The 21,641-nt window shown below is 37.4% G+C and overlaps 1 protein-coding gene across 1 annotated transcript; it reads right to left on the bottom strand.

The window, feature by feature from the left end:
- Nucleotides 1-9,775: 9,775 nt before the first annotated feature.
- Nucleotides 9,776-21,110, bottom strand: LOC145686702 (uncharacterized). The gene is made up of 2 exons (XM_081760256.1): nucleotides 20,925-21,110; nucleotides 9,776-14,613 (listed from the first exon to the last, which is right to left on the bottom strand). Exons 1-2 carry the CDS (start codon nucleotides 20,981-20,983, stop codon nucleotides 13,863-13,865), a joined length of 810 nt encoding a protein of 269 aa, XP_081616382.1. The 5' UTR covers nucleotides 20,984-21,110; the 3' UTR covers nucleotides 9,776-13,862.
- Between the last annotated feature and the right edge of the window lie 531 nt (nucleotides 21,111-21,641).

Genomic DNA, 21,641 nt, shown 5'->3' with positions numbered 1-21,641 from the left:
TATGTTGTTTTCATTTGAAGTTTTCTTTCCTCCACTTCACGAAGAAGGCCGTGTCTATCAAAAGGTTTGGAGCGTGCTTTGTCTAAAAATGAAGAAATTGGTGGAAAAAAGAATCCTTATTAGGGAAATTTGAAAAATAAATAAATAAATACCATCAGAGTAGTTCAGAATTTCATTGGAAGGAGGGGGGGGGGGGGTACTTGGAAGACATACATTTATTATGTGGCAGAACTTTCTTGCTACCATCAGCGTTGTCAAGTTAATAGGTTTTCAACCGATGATGTTTATAGGTGTCAGATCTTACTCTTAATGGTAGTGGACAGTGTTGTTCATAAGCTCATATGGCCTGGAATTGAAATACAGATATTCACTCATTTATATTGAGCCAAAGTCAATGTGCAACTGTACCGTGCATGCGCAACCCGTTGCCATGGGATTGCCACGAGGCAAGCAACAGTATCTCGCTAGCCACGCAGTAGAATAGTGTGGTCGAGTATAGTCTGATGCCGCTGAAACTGAACAGATTCTGGGAGTTGTTCATTGTGGTAATGTTCAACGATAACTTCATGGCCGGCGTCGCGCATTATAGAAATGCGTTAAGTGCTTAATTTTTCGTGTAGGTCGTGTCACTGTGAATCCTATTATGCGGAAGTATGAAACACCCACCACACCGATACGAACAGCTAGAAACCACCTTCTCGTGAGGAGGACCCCTCCGCTGTTGCGTGTGATTCGGTGTGGCAACCTCCGAAAATCCCCCATACAGCGTGCAATGGCTAGCAAATGCCGCACATCGCACACGACAATCAATTACGCCATTCACAGAGATTTACGTCTCACGGTCGTTCTTAAGAGCAGTGTGCACGGTCTGAAAGCGTATCATGTAGTTGAGCGTAAAAGAAGCTGTAGGAATTCTATCGCCGTATGAAACAGGAAACTGGAATTTTGGCAGTTCCGTTCTCTGACACCTGTGTCAAGAGCCAAGATGCCAGTTCAGTGAACTTCGTACTTTCGAACTCCTCAAACGGCGTCTGTCCCATCTTCCAGTCCGCACCGTCGTGAGGAAAACCTGTAAAGAGAAGCGGGATGCAACACCCATGGTCCAACTGTAACGTAGTCTCCTACATTGGAAACTCCAATGCCGTTCAGTAGAAGTGGCCTGCATATTGAACACATCCGGTGGTGAAAACACGGCATTTCCTAGGTAAGTGACACATTCAAATTCGGCTCAATATAAGTGAATCAACCTCTGAAGCGAGTCCTCATGCCATTATCTGTTCGTCTTCGAACAAACCATAAACAAATCCACTTGTAACTAAAGCATATAGATTTGTCGCTAAGTCGTGACTCTTGCGTAAAATAATTTATTGCCAGAAGTTTAATTTTACTAAAAGAAGCATATAAAACTTAAGTATAACGAGGAAAATAATAAGAGAAAATTTACTTATTACTGCAATCCAGTACGAGGTGTGTACCGAAACTACATAGAGCTCAGTCATGTTCAATATTTGTACATCATTTTTCTACGTAATTTCCGTCCACTTCCACATACCATTATAATCTTTGTATCTCATTATCAAAAGCATCTGATGATGTTTTTTGTTGTCTGATACGTTTTAGGCACTGAAAACTGTCACTTCCCAGGGCACTTCTGGGTTGAAAACGTCTGCCTTGCAATTAATTCTTCAGTTTTGAAAACGGACATAGTTCACAGGGGCATAGTTCTTGAAAACAGAGTGAATGAGGGACGACCATGTCAATGTTCTTATCCGGGGGACCAACTTCTCTTCATCCAGCTGTCGAGGACCTAACGTGAACCGACCTTGACAGCTTTAGAAGGTCTGTCAAAATTCTTTCTGTGATGTAATGATAGAATTCAGTAAGTTAACTGATATCCTCAACGGTTAGCCTTCTATCCTCCATGAGCAAGGTCTCAATAGGAGGTTTTTTTTTTTTTTTTTTTTTTTTTTTTTTTTTTTTTTTTTTTTTTTTTTTACAAATTGGGTTTTCTTTTAGGCCTTGGAAGATTTTCAGTTAACCCTCGCTCCCCTGTAAATTACCATATCTACTTCTGCACAGTACAGTTCAAGGGCATTGTCATTACTAGAGCCCGGATTTCCATGCACAAATCAACCCCGAAATATGCACGAAAAATATTTAAAAAAAAAAAAAATGCACTAAAATATGCATTTAAAATTTAACATATACACTGAAATATATACTAAGAAAGTAAAATTTCGATTTCTTTTAATGCCTTAATGACTTTTGTTGCAATGAACTATGAAAGTCTTCCTTAGGTTTTCTTCTGTAAATCCTCTGCGTTTATAAGTGAGAAACGTTTTGTAGATCGAAAAGTTCCTTTCTACATCAGAAGGTACTGGTGCATGTGAAAAATTGAATTTGAAAGCAATCGTAAGTGAATTTACTACTAAGGATTGTGAGCAACAATCTCAACGCTATTTTTTCCAAAAATCCAAATTTTATTCTACATCTGCGTATACAAATTGATTCAGTTCACTTTAAATATAACTTACTTTCTTATTATATGCTCTGAAATATGCTAGTATACAGCAATAAAATTCGGAAATATGCAATATCCTGAAAAGTTTACGAAATATCGAAATTCACTCAAAATATGCACTTACATGCGTTAACATTTGCATCTCTAACCAATCCTTACAACTCCGTCGGAAAGAAAAAAAAAAAAAAATACTTTCCATACATTCCTGCATGTTAATATAAATATGCATTTTGCATATAAATCCGGGCTGTAGTCATTACAAACATCCTTAAATTGGGATGAATACTGGTATCTTTTTCACGTATAGACAAAATCTTTACTGAAGTATTTGAATTACAGACACCAAAGGTTATCATAGTGAATTAAAATAATGCTCATCAAAGAATCAGGCAAGGAAGAGAAAGTAACGGGAAACTTACTAATATGAATTACGTTTACTACTTTGCGGCATAATCAATTGCTTAGCATACCGAGTTGGCAAGCGGGAGAGGAGGGTTGGAATCTTATCTTCTCTACTTCTTTTTACGTTTGGTTTTGCTATTCGATTAAAACAGTGTTGGAGAGTTGAAAACTTCATACGCGTGCTAGGTATTGTCAACTATTAATATCAGTCTTTGTTAATAGTGTAAGTTACAGGGCTTAACTGTTGTGCATTGAATACAGTGATAGTTTATGTAGTGCTAACAATGTCGATATCTCGATCCCGTAGTTGTATAAACAATTGAAACATACGATATTTTGTTTTGTTTATGCAAAATTCACACCAAAATCGCAGAGCAGGGCTGTAACAGATTGTATGAAGACATCATACCAACTTCACTTTAGATATGTATGTTCGTGGATTCTGTTTATTTGGAAGCAATACTACAGTACAATGCGAATAAATGTCTGTCTAATACCTTGGTACGTGCCGTAGACGTGAAAGAACTTAACGATACGATCAGGCCCGTATTTATATATTGTGCACCCCTGTGCTGTAAATAATCACTCCTCCCCCTCCAACACACACACAAATTCATGTCTCAAACAAGGAAACAAGCCGTGATTTTGCAAACATACCAGCTAAAGAGTAACCTGGGGCATTTTAAAAATAAACAATAATTACCAATATTAGAGTTGAATTCATAGTTTTTGGGGTGGCTGAGATGAATAGTGACAGTTTTAATCCAATTCAGCTTCAAGGTCATACTCCATTTCCCAGGGAGGGGGGCGAGATTTTAAAAGTAATCGAAAACTACAGGTATTAGTGTTGAATTCATAGTTTTCGAGGTCGCTGAGTTCAACAGTATCAGTTTTCATGATGTTCAAGTTCATCCTCACACCTTGGGGTGAGGTTGGGAGAGGATGACTTTTTAAAAATAATCAGAAAAGCTAGCTAATTAATAACTACTGTAATTAGAGCGAATTAAACACATTAACATATTTTCTCGCGCTTGTGCGGAACTCTGCAGGTTGCTAGTTTTAAATATTACTTTATTGTGAATCTTCAAAAAAATTCCAAAATTTTTCCTTCCTTAAATTCTGCCGCCCAGTTCTCGAGCACAGAATAGCACTTACCTAAATACGGGCCTGGATACGATGGTCAAGCTTCGTCCTCTCGGGTATCAACTAAGTCAATGAACAGAATGTGGATGGAACGGAAAGATACCTTAAAATTGTGGCTATACAGCTGTCGTTGCAGGAAGAGTAGACGAACCATTGCTGCTTTCTCTGATGTGAGATACGTATGATGATAAAACTACGTCGAAGAAGGACGTCAAGGTTCCCACTTATTTGGTGAACACGAATTCTCTGATTTTTCAAGGTCAAGATTTACAAATTTCAAGGTCTATGCATAATGCGAAAATAAAACTACACTCTTCCCGACCAGGGAATTCCTGATCTACTATGCATGTAAATGTATATACTTGTAGTGCGTAGGTAGAGAAGTTTTACCAAACACTAATTTATTTTATCTCCTACCCAATAGCCGGGTAAAGAAAGAAAAAAAAAGTTCTGAGAAGTAAAATCCGTACCTAAAATTCCCTGACTTTTCAGGAACTGCAGTTATGTGGGAACCAAGAAAGTTCTGTCGCTTTTTGTGGAGGTCTGTGTTCAATTGGCCCTCATACCGTGAGTTGAATGCGAATGCAGATGAGGCGAAGGTCAGTTGTTGGTGTGGGTATAGCCAACATACTACCTGGTTGTGGCAGTTCAGTTACATCGTGAACTTGTATAAGGAGGAAGTGAACATGGGACCTCCACAGAGCGTCACAAGGGCGTGTATGCTGTACGAGTTCGAACTGGGGTCAAACGCCGTATCAGTGGGACGGAAAATATGCCAGGCCTTTGGTGAAGGTGGTGTGACTACGTGGACAGTGCAGCGGTGGTTTAACAAGTTTAAGGACGGTGACGAAACACTCGATGACGCACCACGTGCCGGAAGACCAACACATGTACAAAATGAACATCTTCAGGCAGCAACTGAGGCGAACAGTGGCCAGACATGTGAGGAACTGGGATTACAATTCAGTGTGAGTGGAGAAACCATTCGGCAGCACCTCCATCAATTTGGGAAGCACTACAAGTTGAGTCGATTGGTTCCACATGATTTGACTCCGGGCGAGAAGGCAACGAGAGCAGACACCTGTGAGGAATGAGCCAATTCTGGATAGGATGTTGACATGTGATGAGAAGTGGGTCTTGTACGAAGCTCCACGGCGCTATCATCATTGGTTAGCATCCCATGAACCGGCTCCAAAACAATCGAAACCAGCACTGCACCAGAAGAAGGTCCTGTGTTTTTGGTGGACTGCTCGCGACATCGTGCATCGGGAACTGCTACCAGCTGGTCAGAGCATTAATGCAACTGTGTACTGTCAGCAGTTGAGCAGTGTTCAAGAAAAACTCAAAACACTTCTGAATAGCAGTTACAGGACAACGCTAAGCCCCACGTGGATAGGATGACCCGGGACACCATTCTACTCCTTGGATGGGAAACACTTGCATCCGCCATACTCCCCGCACATTGCACCGTCCGATTATCACCTGTTCCATTCTTTGGACAATCACCTTAGAGGACGCCATTCAAATCCTTAGTAGAGGTGCAAAATGCACTTGATATCTTCTTCGCTTCACGGCCCACCAAGTTCTACCACGGTGGAATCCATGGCCTTCTAGAAAGTTGGCAGAAGGTTATCGATGCTGATAGGGACTATTTTTGATGTTCCAGGTATGGGTGTTCGAAGGTGGTGGGTGAAAAAGCGACAGAACTTTCTTGGTTACCTTTATAGTAGAAAACAGCTTATTCAAGATACACAAAAAAGTTTCTTTCCAATTGTTCTAGATAAATTTACCATACTAATTAGATCAATCGTTTGTATAATAAAGTTTCCACTAATTGTATTAATTTTAATTAGGATCAGTGGCACGTTGCTTAACTTTATTATCTGTTCCTTCTTACTTCTAAGCAGCACGATACAAGGCTACTCATATCTTCTGCTACTCAAAAACCTTATTTGTTAGTGAATGTTTCACTCGCACACTTCCAGAAGGAACAAATTGATCACGTGCTCTTCAATGAGCCCGGATGATGCAGCAGAAAACTTAGGAAAACAATTCCTAAGTAATCAATGATTATTCATTTAGCACAAGATCATTTCATTAGTACGTAAAGCATTCCCTAATTTTTGTTCCACCGCAACACTCGCAGAACCGGAAGTAAATCGATATCACGCATGTAATGTTTTTATTATTTCAATAAGTATACGAGGTGCGTATCAAAACTACGCGCCATTTTGCTATAGTTCAAAAAGTAATAGATGTAGATTGGTGTAATTAAACCTGAATTAATTTTGGACTTTTAAGGCTTAGCCGTGCACTATTTCAAGCTTCTCTGTTTGTTTTTAATACATTTATCTGTCACAGAAAGCCTCTTTTGATACTGACCTAAAATTATAGATTTCATCATAGAGGTACGAATTATTCAAATATTTCGATACGACAAACCTGTAATTTTAGAAACTATTCCATTTGAAATATTGTTCCAAGATAAATGTGTTTTTGCGTTAGAACCAGAGCATGTATTTTCTACAGGCCAACCAGATGATTCCCTTTGCGCGAAATACTGAAGAACTAGATGAACACTTTCTATGTTACTTTCGGCTCAAGAATATACATTAGAGACAAAAGGAAAATGCTTTATGATTTGGTTTAATATATATGATGTAATGTACTATATTACTTAGCTGTGACATATTTATAATTTTCTTACATCCATACTCTTTGCAATAAAACGGAGATTCTGTTTTAAAAAAATTTTTTAAAAACCTTAAACAGGATTCGAACCTATGTTAAAATGAAGTTCTCCACGCAACTCCGTCATGCTAACCACTACATCAAGAAGACTGCACCCTAGAAGTTGTCCATCTGTGTATATTATTACCTTGCTGATCTACACTCAATAAGCGATTTTTATTTCTTTTGTCTTTGTCACTCTGTAGCAGAATGGAGGGAAAATAGATTTCCCTGTAAGCACAGATCTAGGGTATTTTTTTCGAACTTCGTTTTCGGCGTCTAGGTTTCTATGACCAGAAGTGTACCATCACGGATGTCGGGATACCGAATGCTACCTCTTCAGTGGCAGTGAGAGTTTGGGGAATATAAGTCTGTGGAGATCAAATCCGGTGAATAAGGAGGGTGGGTAAACATGCTCCACATTATCCTGAGGACCCCACACTAGGCTAAACGTGTCATAATGGCTGCTGTGCGACAACATTATTATAAAGGAGGAATCAGTTGCTGTTTTTGCAGGTGTGGCCCCACATGATGAACTAGCTTAAGCAATCAATCAAGAATGTCGTGATGGAAGGGACTGTTGCACCCTAATGAACCCATTCCTTTATGAATGTTGTCTTGGGGCTATCAAAAATATGATTAGCATCGTCTTGATCCTTGATTTATGGAGGTGAATTTTTTACCTCCCACATACACACTATGCTATGCTTTTTCGTGATTAATCCTATTGATAGCACAAGCTTCGTCGCCTCTGACGACGTGATCAACCAATGAAGGGTGAGATTTCACGGACTTAATCAACTCTGTACAGCATTCGACTCTCCGAGCCTTTTTACTGTTCAAAGAGTTAGCCACAAACGTTGCAGAAATCTTTCTTTCTCTCTAGACCTTTCAGAATCTGTCGGCTCGTATTGCAGTTGATGTACAGCATATCCGGCGTCATGCGAAGTTCTGAGACGGTCTGACTACAGCAGGTCGCGAACATGCTTCACATTATCCTCTGAATAACTGGCTGACGGACGTCTACCCCTAGCTAGGGTAATCAGAAACATCTTCACACCCATCACGAAATCAGGCCCACTACTCAAACACATGAACATGAGAAAGCATTCTCACGGTATATCCATGCCCGAGAAGTCCCTACTCATTTCTGGAAAGGAATACTTGAATTCAAATTAAGTAACCGATTCTGGAATGCGTTGACGCAGATGAAGTAGAGTTACCCCAGCAATGTTGCTGTGTGTGCTCAAGTGCGCCGCGGAGAGATAGCAACTCGACTTGGATACGGAGGGTGGTCATGTCGGACTGCTGTGATTTCATTAACTTCTTTGCTATTATAAACACTTCATTTTTAATTCAAGTGCTCCTTTCTAAAAATGCTTAGGGACTTCTCAGATACTGTGAAGTTATGATCATCAAAGTGTTACTGATTTTCCTAACTTGCAGCAAAACTTAATTTTCGCTCTTTGTTGTGTTAGAACCATAAAAATGAGCACCAGGGTATCTTCGATTATCAATGTTTAGAAGGGCACAGATCTCTTTACCAATTCTGCACATGGCCTGCAATATCATCAAGCATTATTAATCTCATATGGTAAACGATTTTCTGACATTAGTTACTGAGTACCAGCATCAGTGCTGGCACTTTGTCAAATCTTGTACAATTCTTCAGTAAATTTACAATATGTGGTATATAATTTGCTATAGTTCCCTAGTCTTCATATCCATTAGAAATTAATATGTTGAGTTACAAGATACATGTACTAAACTGCCTGGTTGAGCAGAAATTTTTGCTATTCTAGTGTACAGCGAATGCATACGGGAAACAGCAGACAGAATTGAAAAACATTGCTGTTGATAAATATTACGACCATGTCAATTTTACATCTTCGTTCACACCATTTGAATGCAAAGTTCACATAGAGAAAAACACTCGTAAAAGCTGAATTTTCACATGCACTAATGATCAGTTGTAGTGTTTTTGCCGTAGGTTAGTTTTGAAAGGAAAATAAATAAACTTGTAGAAATTATATAGTACGCGACAGAACATAATCAACTTTTTCCCCCGAAGGCCAAGATCTAAGGGTTCACTTGTCCCTACATAAATCCTTCTTTGTAACTAGAATCCAGCGTTGCCGCTCGAACTCAAATAGAACTGTTTTCAGCTGACAGTATGACTAACCCCATTACGGTTATCTTAGTAGCGACGTACAGCGTTTGTTTCGTCTGGCATCCGTAGTTTTTACACTAATATAGGCTAGTATTAGCGTGATTGAAGAACGTATATTTCGGTAGCTAGGCTTTGCAATCAGCCCATGTCATGTGACAATATATGAAAGCTATTTTATTCAACTTTGTTCAGCTTAAAACACAAATTACTTTGATGCAAATTATGTCAGGAAGTATGTAAATATTATCGAATAGAGCAAAACTTCTCTACTCCCGATCAAAGCCTTTGCATTAGGTTTTCTCCATAAGTGACGTAAAGGAAATGCTTTAAATAGAAGAGGGAGAGTATGCATGATATACTTCTTTACATCTTCCACTTCGAGCACTGCGTAAAGAAATATCAACAGTTTAAAAGCCGAGATCTTCCTATCTCGAATATTTTCAGTGCGTAGCTGATGATTGTATTGCGCCATTAATTAGGCACAGTCCGTCATGGAACCTAGCTCTGGGAAGTTAGTTTAGCACTTCTCTATACTTCGTAGCAAATTTCCTCACTGTTAGGAAATTAGGTTTATCACTGTTCCGAACTGTTCACCATTCTCCATTTTTTTTTCTTCTTTCAAAATGTTGCACAGTTCAAAGAATAATCTTACACATCTTAACGCAATTGTCTAAGTACAAGTGTGACAGAATGTTTGTCTTCTGAAAAACATGAAGTGAATACAGAATTACTAAAAAATACAAAATAATTCGAGGTAACTTTACTGACGTACAATAGTGAATATTCTGCGGAAAGAAAGGAAGATATAATACTTTTTGCTTGAAAACGTTTTATTACCATTGAATGGAGCGCATACATTTAAAATATAAAGTTTAAATTTCTAATATTCCTTTGTATCAATTTGACATCAACAAAACAATGCGTCAATATAACGATTCGTTTTTCTATTTTCTTCACTTGAATAAAATTGAATTTCATGTTCTATATGTATAAGAGTATTTATATACCCAAGCTTTGTAAGCAGAAAAATCTATTTGGCATAATACCATCCATGATCAAAGCTAGGTTATTATTATTATTTAGCACCAAAATTACCTGCTCTGGAAACAAAGTTTTTTAATGACAGAAAAAAAGACACTAATCTTACAGCATTATATATATAAGCTTCGTAAGATTTCAGTCGTATTTGAAAATCGCCAAGCTTTAGGTGATAATTTTTCTCAAAAGACTTAAAAGAAGAAATCTTGACAACAGACAGGCAGTTCCCGAAAGATGGATGCCAAAATTTTATTTGTCGTTAAAATGCAAATGTCCTCAATTAAAATTTTTGTTCTTGCAATCACTTCCATTCAAGTATTCAAATAGACATGATCCCTTCTTTGAATATTTTTAGAACCATGATAAAATACATTGGACACGTGTATTTGCAAATAAAAGATACTCATATGTGTCTCGGTGCTGATATTTTCATTACGCAACGAGTTGGTTACATGAAACAGTCCCTAGAAATTCAATTAAGCGACCAAACTTTGTAAAAGTAATATGTGGTGTGCGCGAAACCCTAGATATTCAATTAAACAACCAAACTCTGCAAAGGTAAGGTCTGCGAATCTCTAGATATTGAACTAAGCAACCAAACTTTGTAAAATACGTGTGCATGGAACCCTAGATATTCAATTAAGCAACCAACTTTGTAAAAGTAATGTGAGCGCAAAACCCTAGATATTCAATTAAGTAACCAAACTTTCCAAAGGTAATGTATGCGCGAAACTTACTCAATTAAGCAATCAAACTTTGCAAAGGTAATGTCTGCGAATCTCTAGATATTCAACTAAGCAACCAAACTTTGTAAAAGTAATACGTGTGCATGGAATCCTAGGTATTCAATTAAGCAACCAAACTTTATAAAAGTAATATATGTGAGCGAAATCCTAGATACCCAATTAAGCAACCAAACTTTGCAAAGGTACTGTCTGCGTGAAAGTCGATATTCAAGCCAGCAACAAAACTTTACAGGAGTAATATGTGTGCGCGAAACCCTGGATATTCAATTATTAAGCAATCCAAATTTGCAAAAGTAATCAGTTGATATCAGCACTGGGCCCTCAACTGTTAAACTGGACAATATGTACAGAGAAAATGGAGTACAGTATGGGGAGTTGCGCACACCTATTTGTCATTATCAGTTAAGTACATCACTAAATTTGCGTATATGAGCAGTGACAATCGAGCTGGCATTGTTAATTAAGTATAACACTTCCACAAAAATACATGGAACAAACTATCAATAAATGAATCACTTATATAACTAAATGTAAAGTGAAAGTTGTTTATATCAACTAGAAATATCATCCATAGAAGTTTATTATTATAAGCTTTGCTTTGAGGTAACCGAAAAGCTACTACGAAATAATGTTTCTTAGAATACTTGAAGATAATAACCAAAGGGAACCTTCTACAAAATGATCCGAGTTCTACCATAATTCTAAAATTCATATTTTTTCTCCTCTGAATTTAGGAGAATTTGTAAGTAGTTGTGGGAAAAGTATGAGTATAGAAATAGTTTTAATATGTTGTTACATACATTAAAATCTGACTTCGCGGCCCATACTTTCTACCAAAGAAATATACTTAACGACATACGAATATATATGAATTTCAAATGCACCTCATTTGTGATAGCCGAAGCACGACACCGCCTCATCTCGTTATTTCCCAATCTAGGAAGGTACACTAACAGCTAATGGCTATCTGAGACATTAAACGCAAAAAAATATAAGCTGCAAAATCGTAGAACATAAAGCAACTAAAGAATACAATCATCCTAAATTTACGTGGGTCGTTAAGCTGTATATCACAAAATTATTTTAAGGATATATTTGTAAACTACACATATATGTCTAGCTGGGTCCTTCCTCACCTCTCCATGTAATCCCTATTGAGATTCAAGCATTTGTCTCACCGTTGCACCGATTTGTTCAAACCCTTTGAAAAAAAAAAAAAAGCTCTAGCTATTTAGTACTCTTCTCACATTCCGCTTTACCTTGTGAAAGTTTCAGCTTGCAATACAGATTTTAACACCGGAAAAAGAAGTAACTCGGGGCTAACTTAAGGTTGTATGGAGAGTGGGGTACTTGTTCCCACACCCTAATTCTTCAATTCTGTGTGTTGTTTGCGTGCTGAGTGCGGGTGGGCGTTATCGTCAAGAAGAGGAGACCAGGTCACTTATGTCGAATTGCGTTTCCCTGAAGAAGTAAAGCGGAATGTAAGAGGAGTGCTAAATAGTCAGAGGCTTCTCCAAAGGATTTGGACAAATTGGTGCAACGGTGAGACAAGTGCCTGAATCTCAAAGGGGATTATGGGGGGAGGTGAAGGAGGATCCATCCACCTACACATGTACGTGTAGTCTACAAATGTATCTTAAAAATATTTTGTTTTACAGCTCAGGGGAAACATATTGAACGACCCACGTACATAAACACTGATTTACTAATCTTGGTATGAATAATTTTGTCACCAGATTAGTGATTGCTACTTAAAAGACAATATATTTAAGAAATACAATTTATAGAACAAACTGCAAAAACAGGACTTCTCTTATCACTATAATTTCTAAAAATAATCTAACCAATTTATCAGAAACGTTTGAAAACATAGCACCCAAGGAGCACACTAGTTTTTCCTAGTAGCAGCAGAACTTTTGCTGATCAGTTTTAAGATAATATATAACAAACATACAAACATATCAACAGTAAAGCAATAATGTATTAAACTGTATAATTAACATGGGGCATGAAGTTGAATTTTCTAGTAAATAGAACAATATATTTGATATATTATGATCCATTTTTAACTCGCACTCTTCTAAATGTAACAAACAAAAGATGTCTTGAAGAGATATATTGTACCATGGTTCTCCTTTAATACAGAGAACCTCACCATTTCATAATAAAAGATTTTAAATTTCCTAAAACATCACAGTTAGTTGCCAGATCTACTTCCAATTATAATTTCCGTCTTTAAGTCATGGAATTAAGTTGTATCTGACTACGGAAAAACTAGAACAAGAAAATCTTAAGAAGCAAAATACTTTAGAAGTGAAACTACATCAAAGAAAAGATAGATTACATGTATTGAAGAAAGATTATGCCAGACCATGTTCATTATTATCGCCATGGTCCGGATTACGATACGAACTTACTAAATGCTTCCTATGCAATCTAAATTAAAGTGAAAAAGCAAAAAAGTTAAAATCCTAGAATTTTGGATATTTCATACATTGTGACAATGGTACATCTTTTGCTTTTGTTTCTTAACACAAATTTGTTATATTTTTGTAAATTTCTTATGTCCTACATCAAATGAACTAAAAATAAATATTTTAAATTCCGTATCAGATCAGTATATGTTTATCTGACTTTGCATTATGATGAATTTTACCACTGTTACACAGCTGGTGCAGGATATTTCATGAGGTGCAACAATATGTAACATTGCATATATCATCAATCACGCTGTTATACTATTACTTATTTCCAGTAAGTCAAACCGTAAACTTTGTCTTTTTTTAATAAAATATAAATGTATTATTAATTTTTATTATAATGAATATATTAACATAACTTTTAAGAGCACTACATACAGATATATCACAAACTTATAAGAATGTAACTACGAATGAAATTACTGGTTTGCCAGTTTCTAATAAAATAAATTTTGTGAAATTGCAAAATAAAGCAGTTTCAACGCTAAAAATCATTAATATTACATGACCCGATAATACATACTAATACATTAAATTTTATCGAATCCACTTAGTTTAGATGTCGCTGAAGCGGTTTTTTCTCCCTTGGCGGTCTATCTGACCGACATTTTAGTGACAAACGATTTGATGTTTTACAACGACAGAAACAAAGGATGAATTTGTTTTCGAGTCACTTTCTTGCGACAAATTGGACATTGACTCGCTTTGCTTACACATTTCGTTATACATGGCTCACAAAACACGTGACCACAAATAGTTGCCATGAGTTTTTTCTGTTTAGAAATTGTCTTAAGGGAATCTAAACAGATTGCACACTGTCCCTGACCAGAAGCTCGTTCATCTTCGGATGATGCACTACCTGGTGTAGACGACACAAATATCACATCATCCTCAACACTTCGCCGTGGCGAGCGAATGTTCTCAAGTTCTCGATTTTGACCATACGCACGGCTAGTGGAGGGCATTTCGTTGTCACTGCTATCACTCAACTCATCCAACAGTACTGAACGCTCGACCAACATCACAGGAGCAACGTTCATCACCGGTTCAGCTGCGATTGGACTGTTTATAACCACCACTTCATCGTCCAAATCACAAGTAAGGTCAATAATGGAGTCCGACTGATTCACAGAAGCAACAACCGGTTCTTCCCTATTGGCTGCAGTTGTCCTACGAGATCTGCGAGGAGTACTACTGGTAGAGGCACCACGAGACGAAGAACCTCTCCTCCTTTTGGGGTGACCAGAGCCTCGAGTAGATGACGAGGCGGCGGCTGCACGGGTCCTGCTTCGAGTTCCAGGCCTTCTGCCGGCACTAGTACCATTCCTAGTGGTCGTTCCACTAGGCCTAGGCTCTGTGACCTTACGCAGTCGTCGAAATACACTGAAAAGAAAGGATTATGAAACTTAAATACACAAGAACTGCAAACTCACTAAACAAATATATAAAACGAAAAAACGAAGTCTGCTGGTACAGAAAAAAAACCTAACCATTTAAATGAGAAAACAGAAGGAAAAATGAATGTTAAGCCCGATTTATCGTTTTTAACGCTTTACAAAAGACTGAACGTGTAAGCATCTTATACTTTCTACAAAATTTTAAAATACTGTAACTTTTCTATCTTGGCCATCATCGGTTCCACTGAAAAGTAACCTGTTTACAGAAAACGAAGTATTTTGAACCAAAAAGTATTACGGACTATAATAAATGCATTTTCATAATAGTTACTAATCATTACTTGCGTACTAATATATATATATATATATATATATAGGGTTCCTATTGATCTGGAGAAATTATTTCCCTGGCTTCTCCATGACCTTTGGCAGGAAATTTCCTGACTTTCATGACAGGTGTCGGATGACGCTAACACATAAATAGAAATTAACAACGGTGAATATTTATAAATGAGAACATTTATTCCATAGAGACAAATAATCAAGTGCTTATACGTACATTCCACTTACCACCAATAAAAATCAGAGCAATGTTCCATACTGTGAATATTAATGGTTGGCTAACATGAAATTATGATGTTAGGAAAAATATATTTTATAAAATTTCCCTGACTTACCCTGATTTCCAGTCTTTTCTCCTGAATTACTCTGACCTGCACCATTTTCCCTGGTTTCACTTATTTCCCTGACCAGTAGGAACCCTGCTTACTCTGAGGGAAGAACATAGACTGAAAGTATTTGAGAACAAAATCCTCAGACGAATATTCGGACCCAAGAGGAACGAGAATGGGGAATGGCGAAAGCTTCATAACGAGGAACTACATAGTTTATACGGTTTACCCAACATTGTTAGGGTCGTCAAGTCTAGGAGGCTTAGGTGGGCAGGTCATGTAGCTAGAATGGAAGAAAGTAGAAACGCTTTCAAAGTCTTGACTGGTAGACCCATTGGAAAACGACCATTAGGAAGACCTAGGCGCAGATGGGAGGATAATATTAAGATGGATCTCGCAGAGATAGGAATACAAAGTAGAAACTGGATCCAATTAGCTAAGGATAGAAGTCAGTGGAGAGCTTTTGTGAACGCGGCACTGAACCTCCGGGTTCCATAGGCCATAGAGTTAGTTAGTTAGTTAGTAGGAACCCTGATATATATATATATATACATAACCTAACAAACACTCAACTCATACAAAGAGGCAAAGATTGGAGGACCAAAAAAAGAGGCAAAGCAGCATAATTATTATACAAATAGAACTTTTCACCACCAAAAGAATATTACGAGCAAGCATGGTTGTTTGGTTTAAATCAAAGTGATTTAAGTCGAATGATTTTATTTCTTCCCATTATTACATAAAATAAAAGAAGTAAAGGAAGTTCGAAAGGAAAATAAAGGCACAACAACGAATTAGATGAAATGATAAAACGGAAAACACAGTAAAATACATCAAAATGAAGCGACTCAGATGGTTGGGGTACGTGGAAAGATTGGAGGACAATGAAATACCGAAAATAATTTTATATGGAAGATGAACCAGGACGAGATGCACGCCTTGAGACAGATGGTTAAATAACATAATGGAAGATCTGAAGTACATGGAAAAAATAAAATGAAATGAAATCTTTCAGTTTTACCTCCAATGGTTATCCCGGCTACGCTAAAGGAGACGATGAGGAGAGAAATGTATGAAATGGTGGAATGAAGAAAGGATAGAAAACGGGAGAACCACGTGAAATTCCACGAATACGGTGTTTGTCCACCACAAAGCTCACTTGGCACGAGCTGGGATCGTACCAGAGGTGAACGCTTTACCACTAAACGAACACAGCCTATGAAGAACAAGGAAATGAAAGGAAACATACCTCAAAAAATCGTGAGGCGAGTTGTAAAAAAAAGGTTAAGAGTCACTCCGGGCTGCAGCTCCAGCTGGTAAGTGCATAGTAAAATATCACATGCAATAAATATCTAACTTAGTTTTGTCCATTTGCACATTATAATTTTAATGTTGCAATTTCAACATGCCATTCATCCTACTAATCTATATATCTGGTGTAGTGAAGAATGAAATGGTGGAATGAAGAAAGTGGGAGGAAACGGGAGAACCCCGAGAAAACCCACGCATACGGTGTTTGTTCACCACAAAGTTCACTTGGCGGAGGCTGGGATCGAACCCGGGACCCCTAGCACCAGAGGTGAACGCTCTACCACTGAGCCACCGCGGCCCCCCGATCTCAATCAAATTTTCAAGATACATGAGGTTCGGATCTGGAAACATTTTTGTAATTTCACTTTAACGGTATATCCTAGGGGAGGGGGATGTATAAATAAAAACTAACAAAACCTAGTAACTTTTGAACCATCCAACCAATCTCGATTAAATTTTCAACATATATGAGGGTCGGGCCTTGGGTGTTTTTTATCGTTTCACTTTGACAAGTCAACCTTTGGGAGGGGGAAGAGGGAGATATATGTAAAAAAATAAATAAATAAATAAATAAATAAAAATGACTGCTTTTGTGACTTCATCATTCTTGAACCACCCGAGCGATCTCAATCAAAATTTCAACGTACATGAGTTCAGGGGCAAGGATTACTTTAGGCTATTTACTTTGACGATGCAACGTAAGGGAGAGTTTAAAAATGATCGGTATCAGTGTTGAATCCATAGTTTTCGGGGTCAATGAGAGAAACAGTGATACTTCTGATGTTGTTTCAATCCAAGTTCAGCCTTGATAGTTGGGGAGGGGGAGGGTACAACGAAGGGGAGGGGGATAAAAATTTTAAAAATGATCGAAAATGACTAATATTAGTGTCGAATCCATAGTTTTAGGGGCAGCAGAGATTAACAGTGACAATTCTGATGCCTTATGCCGCAGCACGGAGGAAAGGGAGGGGGAAGTGTATATATAATAATGATCGAAAATGACCAATATTAGTGTCTAATTCATAGTTTTCGGGATCATTCAGATGAACAGTGACATTTCCGATCCGGTTTAAATCCAAAATCAGCCCTGCTACTTGGGGGAGGGGATGAAAGGGATATATAAAAATGATCGAAAATGGCCATTATCAGTGTCGAATTTATATTTTCCTGGGTCCCTTAGATGTCTAACTTAGTCGCGAGCCGATTTTGTCCCGAGTTGGAAACCCTGTAACTCGAAAACTGTAAGCGGAATTCGAATCATGTTTGTAGGAACTTTTCTACTGGATTTGATGTCAGGATTCATATCTCAAAATTTTCATATTCCCTTTCAATTCGCCTTGTGTATATGACACAAATGCTCTTAGGAAATATTTACATTTCAAGTACAAAAATCGAAATTTCAAGAATTAATTGCGAATATTAGGGGCTGTAGCCGCATGAACGGTTAACAAATATTAAATACTTAGGTACTTCTCCAATAGTTGTAAAAAAAAAAAAAAAAAAAAAAAAAAAAAAAAAAAAAAAAAAAAAAAGATTTTTAAAAGGTGGGGTTTTTGAGAAAATGGCGTCCAAACATGGCGTCTTACTGAAAATTTCAGCTTTTCATCATACTATAACGTGGGATGTAATAATCAGAAACGTAAGTCCTTTATATTATCAAGGGACCTTATGGAGTAGATTTCGATGCTACAACCAGATGGTTGATATTGCTCGTGAGGACAGAAAAAAAATGTTTGAAGTTAGCAAAAATTTCACCAAAATTGGCAACATTGCGAGTGAATTGCGCGATTCCTATTGGACCAATAGACGAATTTTGGCACTCCACCGAAACATACAACTTTATACTCTTCCTGCTAGTGCGATTATGTTACTAAGTACACTCGTTTCTCTACAACAGAACTTTTAATTTGACATGTTTTTCAGTTTTTCGATCAATCCGAGAGGAAGGCAGCCATTTTGGAAGGCTGTATATCGAAGAAATTTTATTTTTTCAGCAAAAATACAAAAGTAATAATTTTGTATGTAGTTTCTTATTTTAAAAAATAAACTAAATCTGAGACAGTCGTGTGGACCACCCTGGATGATTTGAAATGGAATCACTGTCTTCCTAAATTAAACTTCCATCAAGGAATGAAACCCTCTTACAAAATATGATTGTTAAAAGTATTATATTAGAGTTTGAAAATAAAATAAAAATAAAAACAGAGTAATGTAATGAGTATCTAGGATTAGAAACGGCTACCATACTGTTTAGCTTGGGGGGGGGGGGCAGGTTTTTACTCGACTTTTTTCCCGATATCCTATTCACATTCGGTTAGGTTAGGTTGATAACATTTAATTCAGACAGTTTTGCCGAGTGAGCGTCAGTGAGTGAAGGTGGTTTAGAGTCCCGCAGGCTACGTTTTCTGTCCCCGCGTTCTATATCCCTTCGTAGTTTAAGTTCTTCGGAACAAGTCTACGATTTCTTTAGGAGATGGCTAACTGCCGCAAATGGCGGCCCCGAAATACGAAATTTAAGAAGAAATTAACAGAATCAGACTAAATGTGATAATGAGATTAAAAAGTGTTAGAAAGGTCATTACTGTAGGGTGATTAATAAGTTGAATTGTGTACTGTTTGTGTTCGCAGATTGATGCGATATGAGGTGAGATGGCAGTAGAGCATACTCTGACAGCGTTTCAAACCCACTGTGTTATTAACTAAGAAAATGTATGCTGCTGTATTATCATTGGGGTCAAGGTGGAACAAAACGAGCCCTGCGGGGTTTCTAACCCGTTCCTACTACTATTTCTTCTTATACTATGGATCCGTATACTGCGTTGACTAAACACCACGTGACATTACGTCACGCTCGAGTGGTGCAGCTTCAATGTAAATTTAACCTCACCCTTTGGAAAGACATTATATTTAATCGACTGCATTGTTTTAATCTATTGGTAATAGTATACAACAGTTCCTTATCATTTCCCGAGGACTCACGAAGTTCAGTCATTACGTACAAACGTGATGGTATTTCATGGAGAAGTTGTAATAGCACACATAAGAAACGCAGATCACGGTGTACTCATACTGCATATTCCAGTGTGAGTACATGATCTGGGTTTCTTGTGTGTTCTGTTACCACTTGTACATGACATACCACCATTTCTGTACGTGGTGCAAGAGTAAGAACTTCCACTTCAAGTGAAAGGTAAATATGTACAACTTAACTTATATTTATGGTTTATCAGTCCACCACTGTAACAATTTCAGCTCATTAAAAACACGGTTGGAATGTTCGATTCATTAATCCAATTATAATTTTTAATTCAGCCGTCGGCTAAAATGCCGCAGATGGCGTCCGTACTCGAGGATAGTTCTTACTCTTGCACCACGTACAGAAATGGTGGTATGTCATGTACAAGTGGTAACAGAACACAAGAAACCCAGATCATGTACTCACACTGGAATATGCAGTATGAGTACACCGTGATCTCCGTTTCTTATGTGTGCTATTACAACTTCTCCATGAAATACCATCACGTTTGTACCATACCATACATGCAAGGTGAATACATGTTCGTTCTTTTTAATTTTCGTATCAGTCGATAAGTAAATGAAAGTCGCTTTGTTACCCCATTTTCAAGTTCCTAGATCCTCAATGAATAATCCGTAAAAGACTGAACTTCGTGAGTCCTCGGGAAATGATAACGAACTGTTGTATACTATATCCGTCTAGTCTATCTCGCCCCTAATTCATACCAAAGGGAGGTAGAACGAAACAACCTTGAAAACAGTTATGTTTCATCCGGGGCCGCCATCTGCGGCATTTTAGCCGACGGCTGAATTAAAAATTATAATTGGATAAATGAATCGAACATTCCGACCGTGTTTTTAATGAGCTGAAATTGTTACAGTGGTGGACTGATAAACCATAAATATAAGTTAAGTTGTACATATTTACCTTTCACTTGAAGTGGAACCTATCTAATTTATATAGGCTTAAACTAAATCTACACCGAGTGTTTGTTACAAAGTAGCAAACAGTAGTTGATATTAATTTCTTGTCCTATATCAATGATCTATTATATTGTGGTTGTCGATGAGGGAATAAAAATCCATTTCCAAAGTTAAAATAATAATAATAATAATCAATTGAACCGTACCGCCTTACTGGTTGGCGAAAACTACTACCGTTCACGTAGCTATTGTCTTTGAAAAAAAAAATTCACGAAATATTCAAATTCATTTTTACGTGACAGGAATCTTACAAATTCTTTTCCGAAGATATCAACGGGTATAAAAGTATGAAAAGAACGATGTCATTATCACTTACTTGTCCAATTCAGATAAAGCGGACGTAATTCTGTCCGAAGACACTAGCTCTTCCTCCATCGTTAGCGATTTTATTCCTCGTAATGCAATAATTTCCTTCTTCAACCGTTTTATTGTCACCCGCCACTGTCAAAGAATTTTCCAGTTTGCTTACTGCTTTCAGACAGTAAACAGCCAAATATAAACCTCTCGTTGCAGGTACTTACGCTCAATTAGTGGCCTCATACATCATCATGGAGCTACATAAAGCGAATAAGAAACCATAACGGCCATACAGTAGAATTTGCATTAATTGTACAATAAAGCATTTTGCTTCACAGAATAGATAATCGAAATTTGAACCAGTAGACACAACAAAATCAATGTTAAATTGAATTCTGGGCTTCATTCCATATTGGTCTAGACAATGCTACGCAAAATCAGCACTTGAGTTTGTGATATTAGGCATATCAGTTGTTGATTTTCAAAATTTTTGCAAAGTGTTATCCTTCGCAATTTTAGTGGATACTGGTACAGAATTGCCTCTAAGTCATTTAATGAAGGTAGTTTTACCAGAGGAACATTTTGTAACGGTCGACACGAAGTAAAATTTGCAATTTTGTATGTTGTAATATATATAACAGTTGCATATATTTTAATCACGCTTGACCCTAGCCATAGGAGCTAAATACAGAATTCTGACTGGTTGGAGTTATCCGTTTCTCACCACATGGCATAC

Source organism: Thermobia domestica, chromosome 5, assembly GCF_964235325.1.
Source record: "Thermobia domestica chromosome 5, izTheDome1.hap1.1, whole genome shotgun sequence".
Lineage (NCBI taxonomy): Eukaryota > Metazoa > Arthropoda > Insecta > Zygentoma > Lepismatidae > Thermobia > Thermobia domestica.
This window is presented reverse-complemented; position numbering and strand designations above follow the sequence as displayed.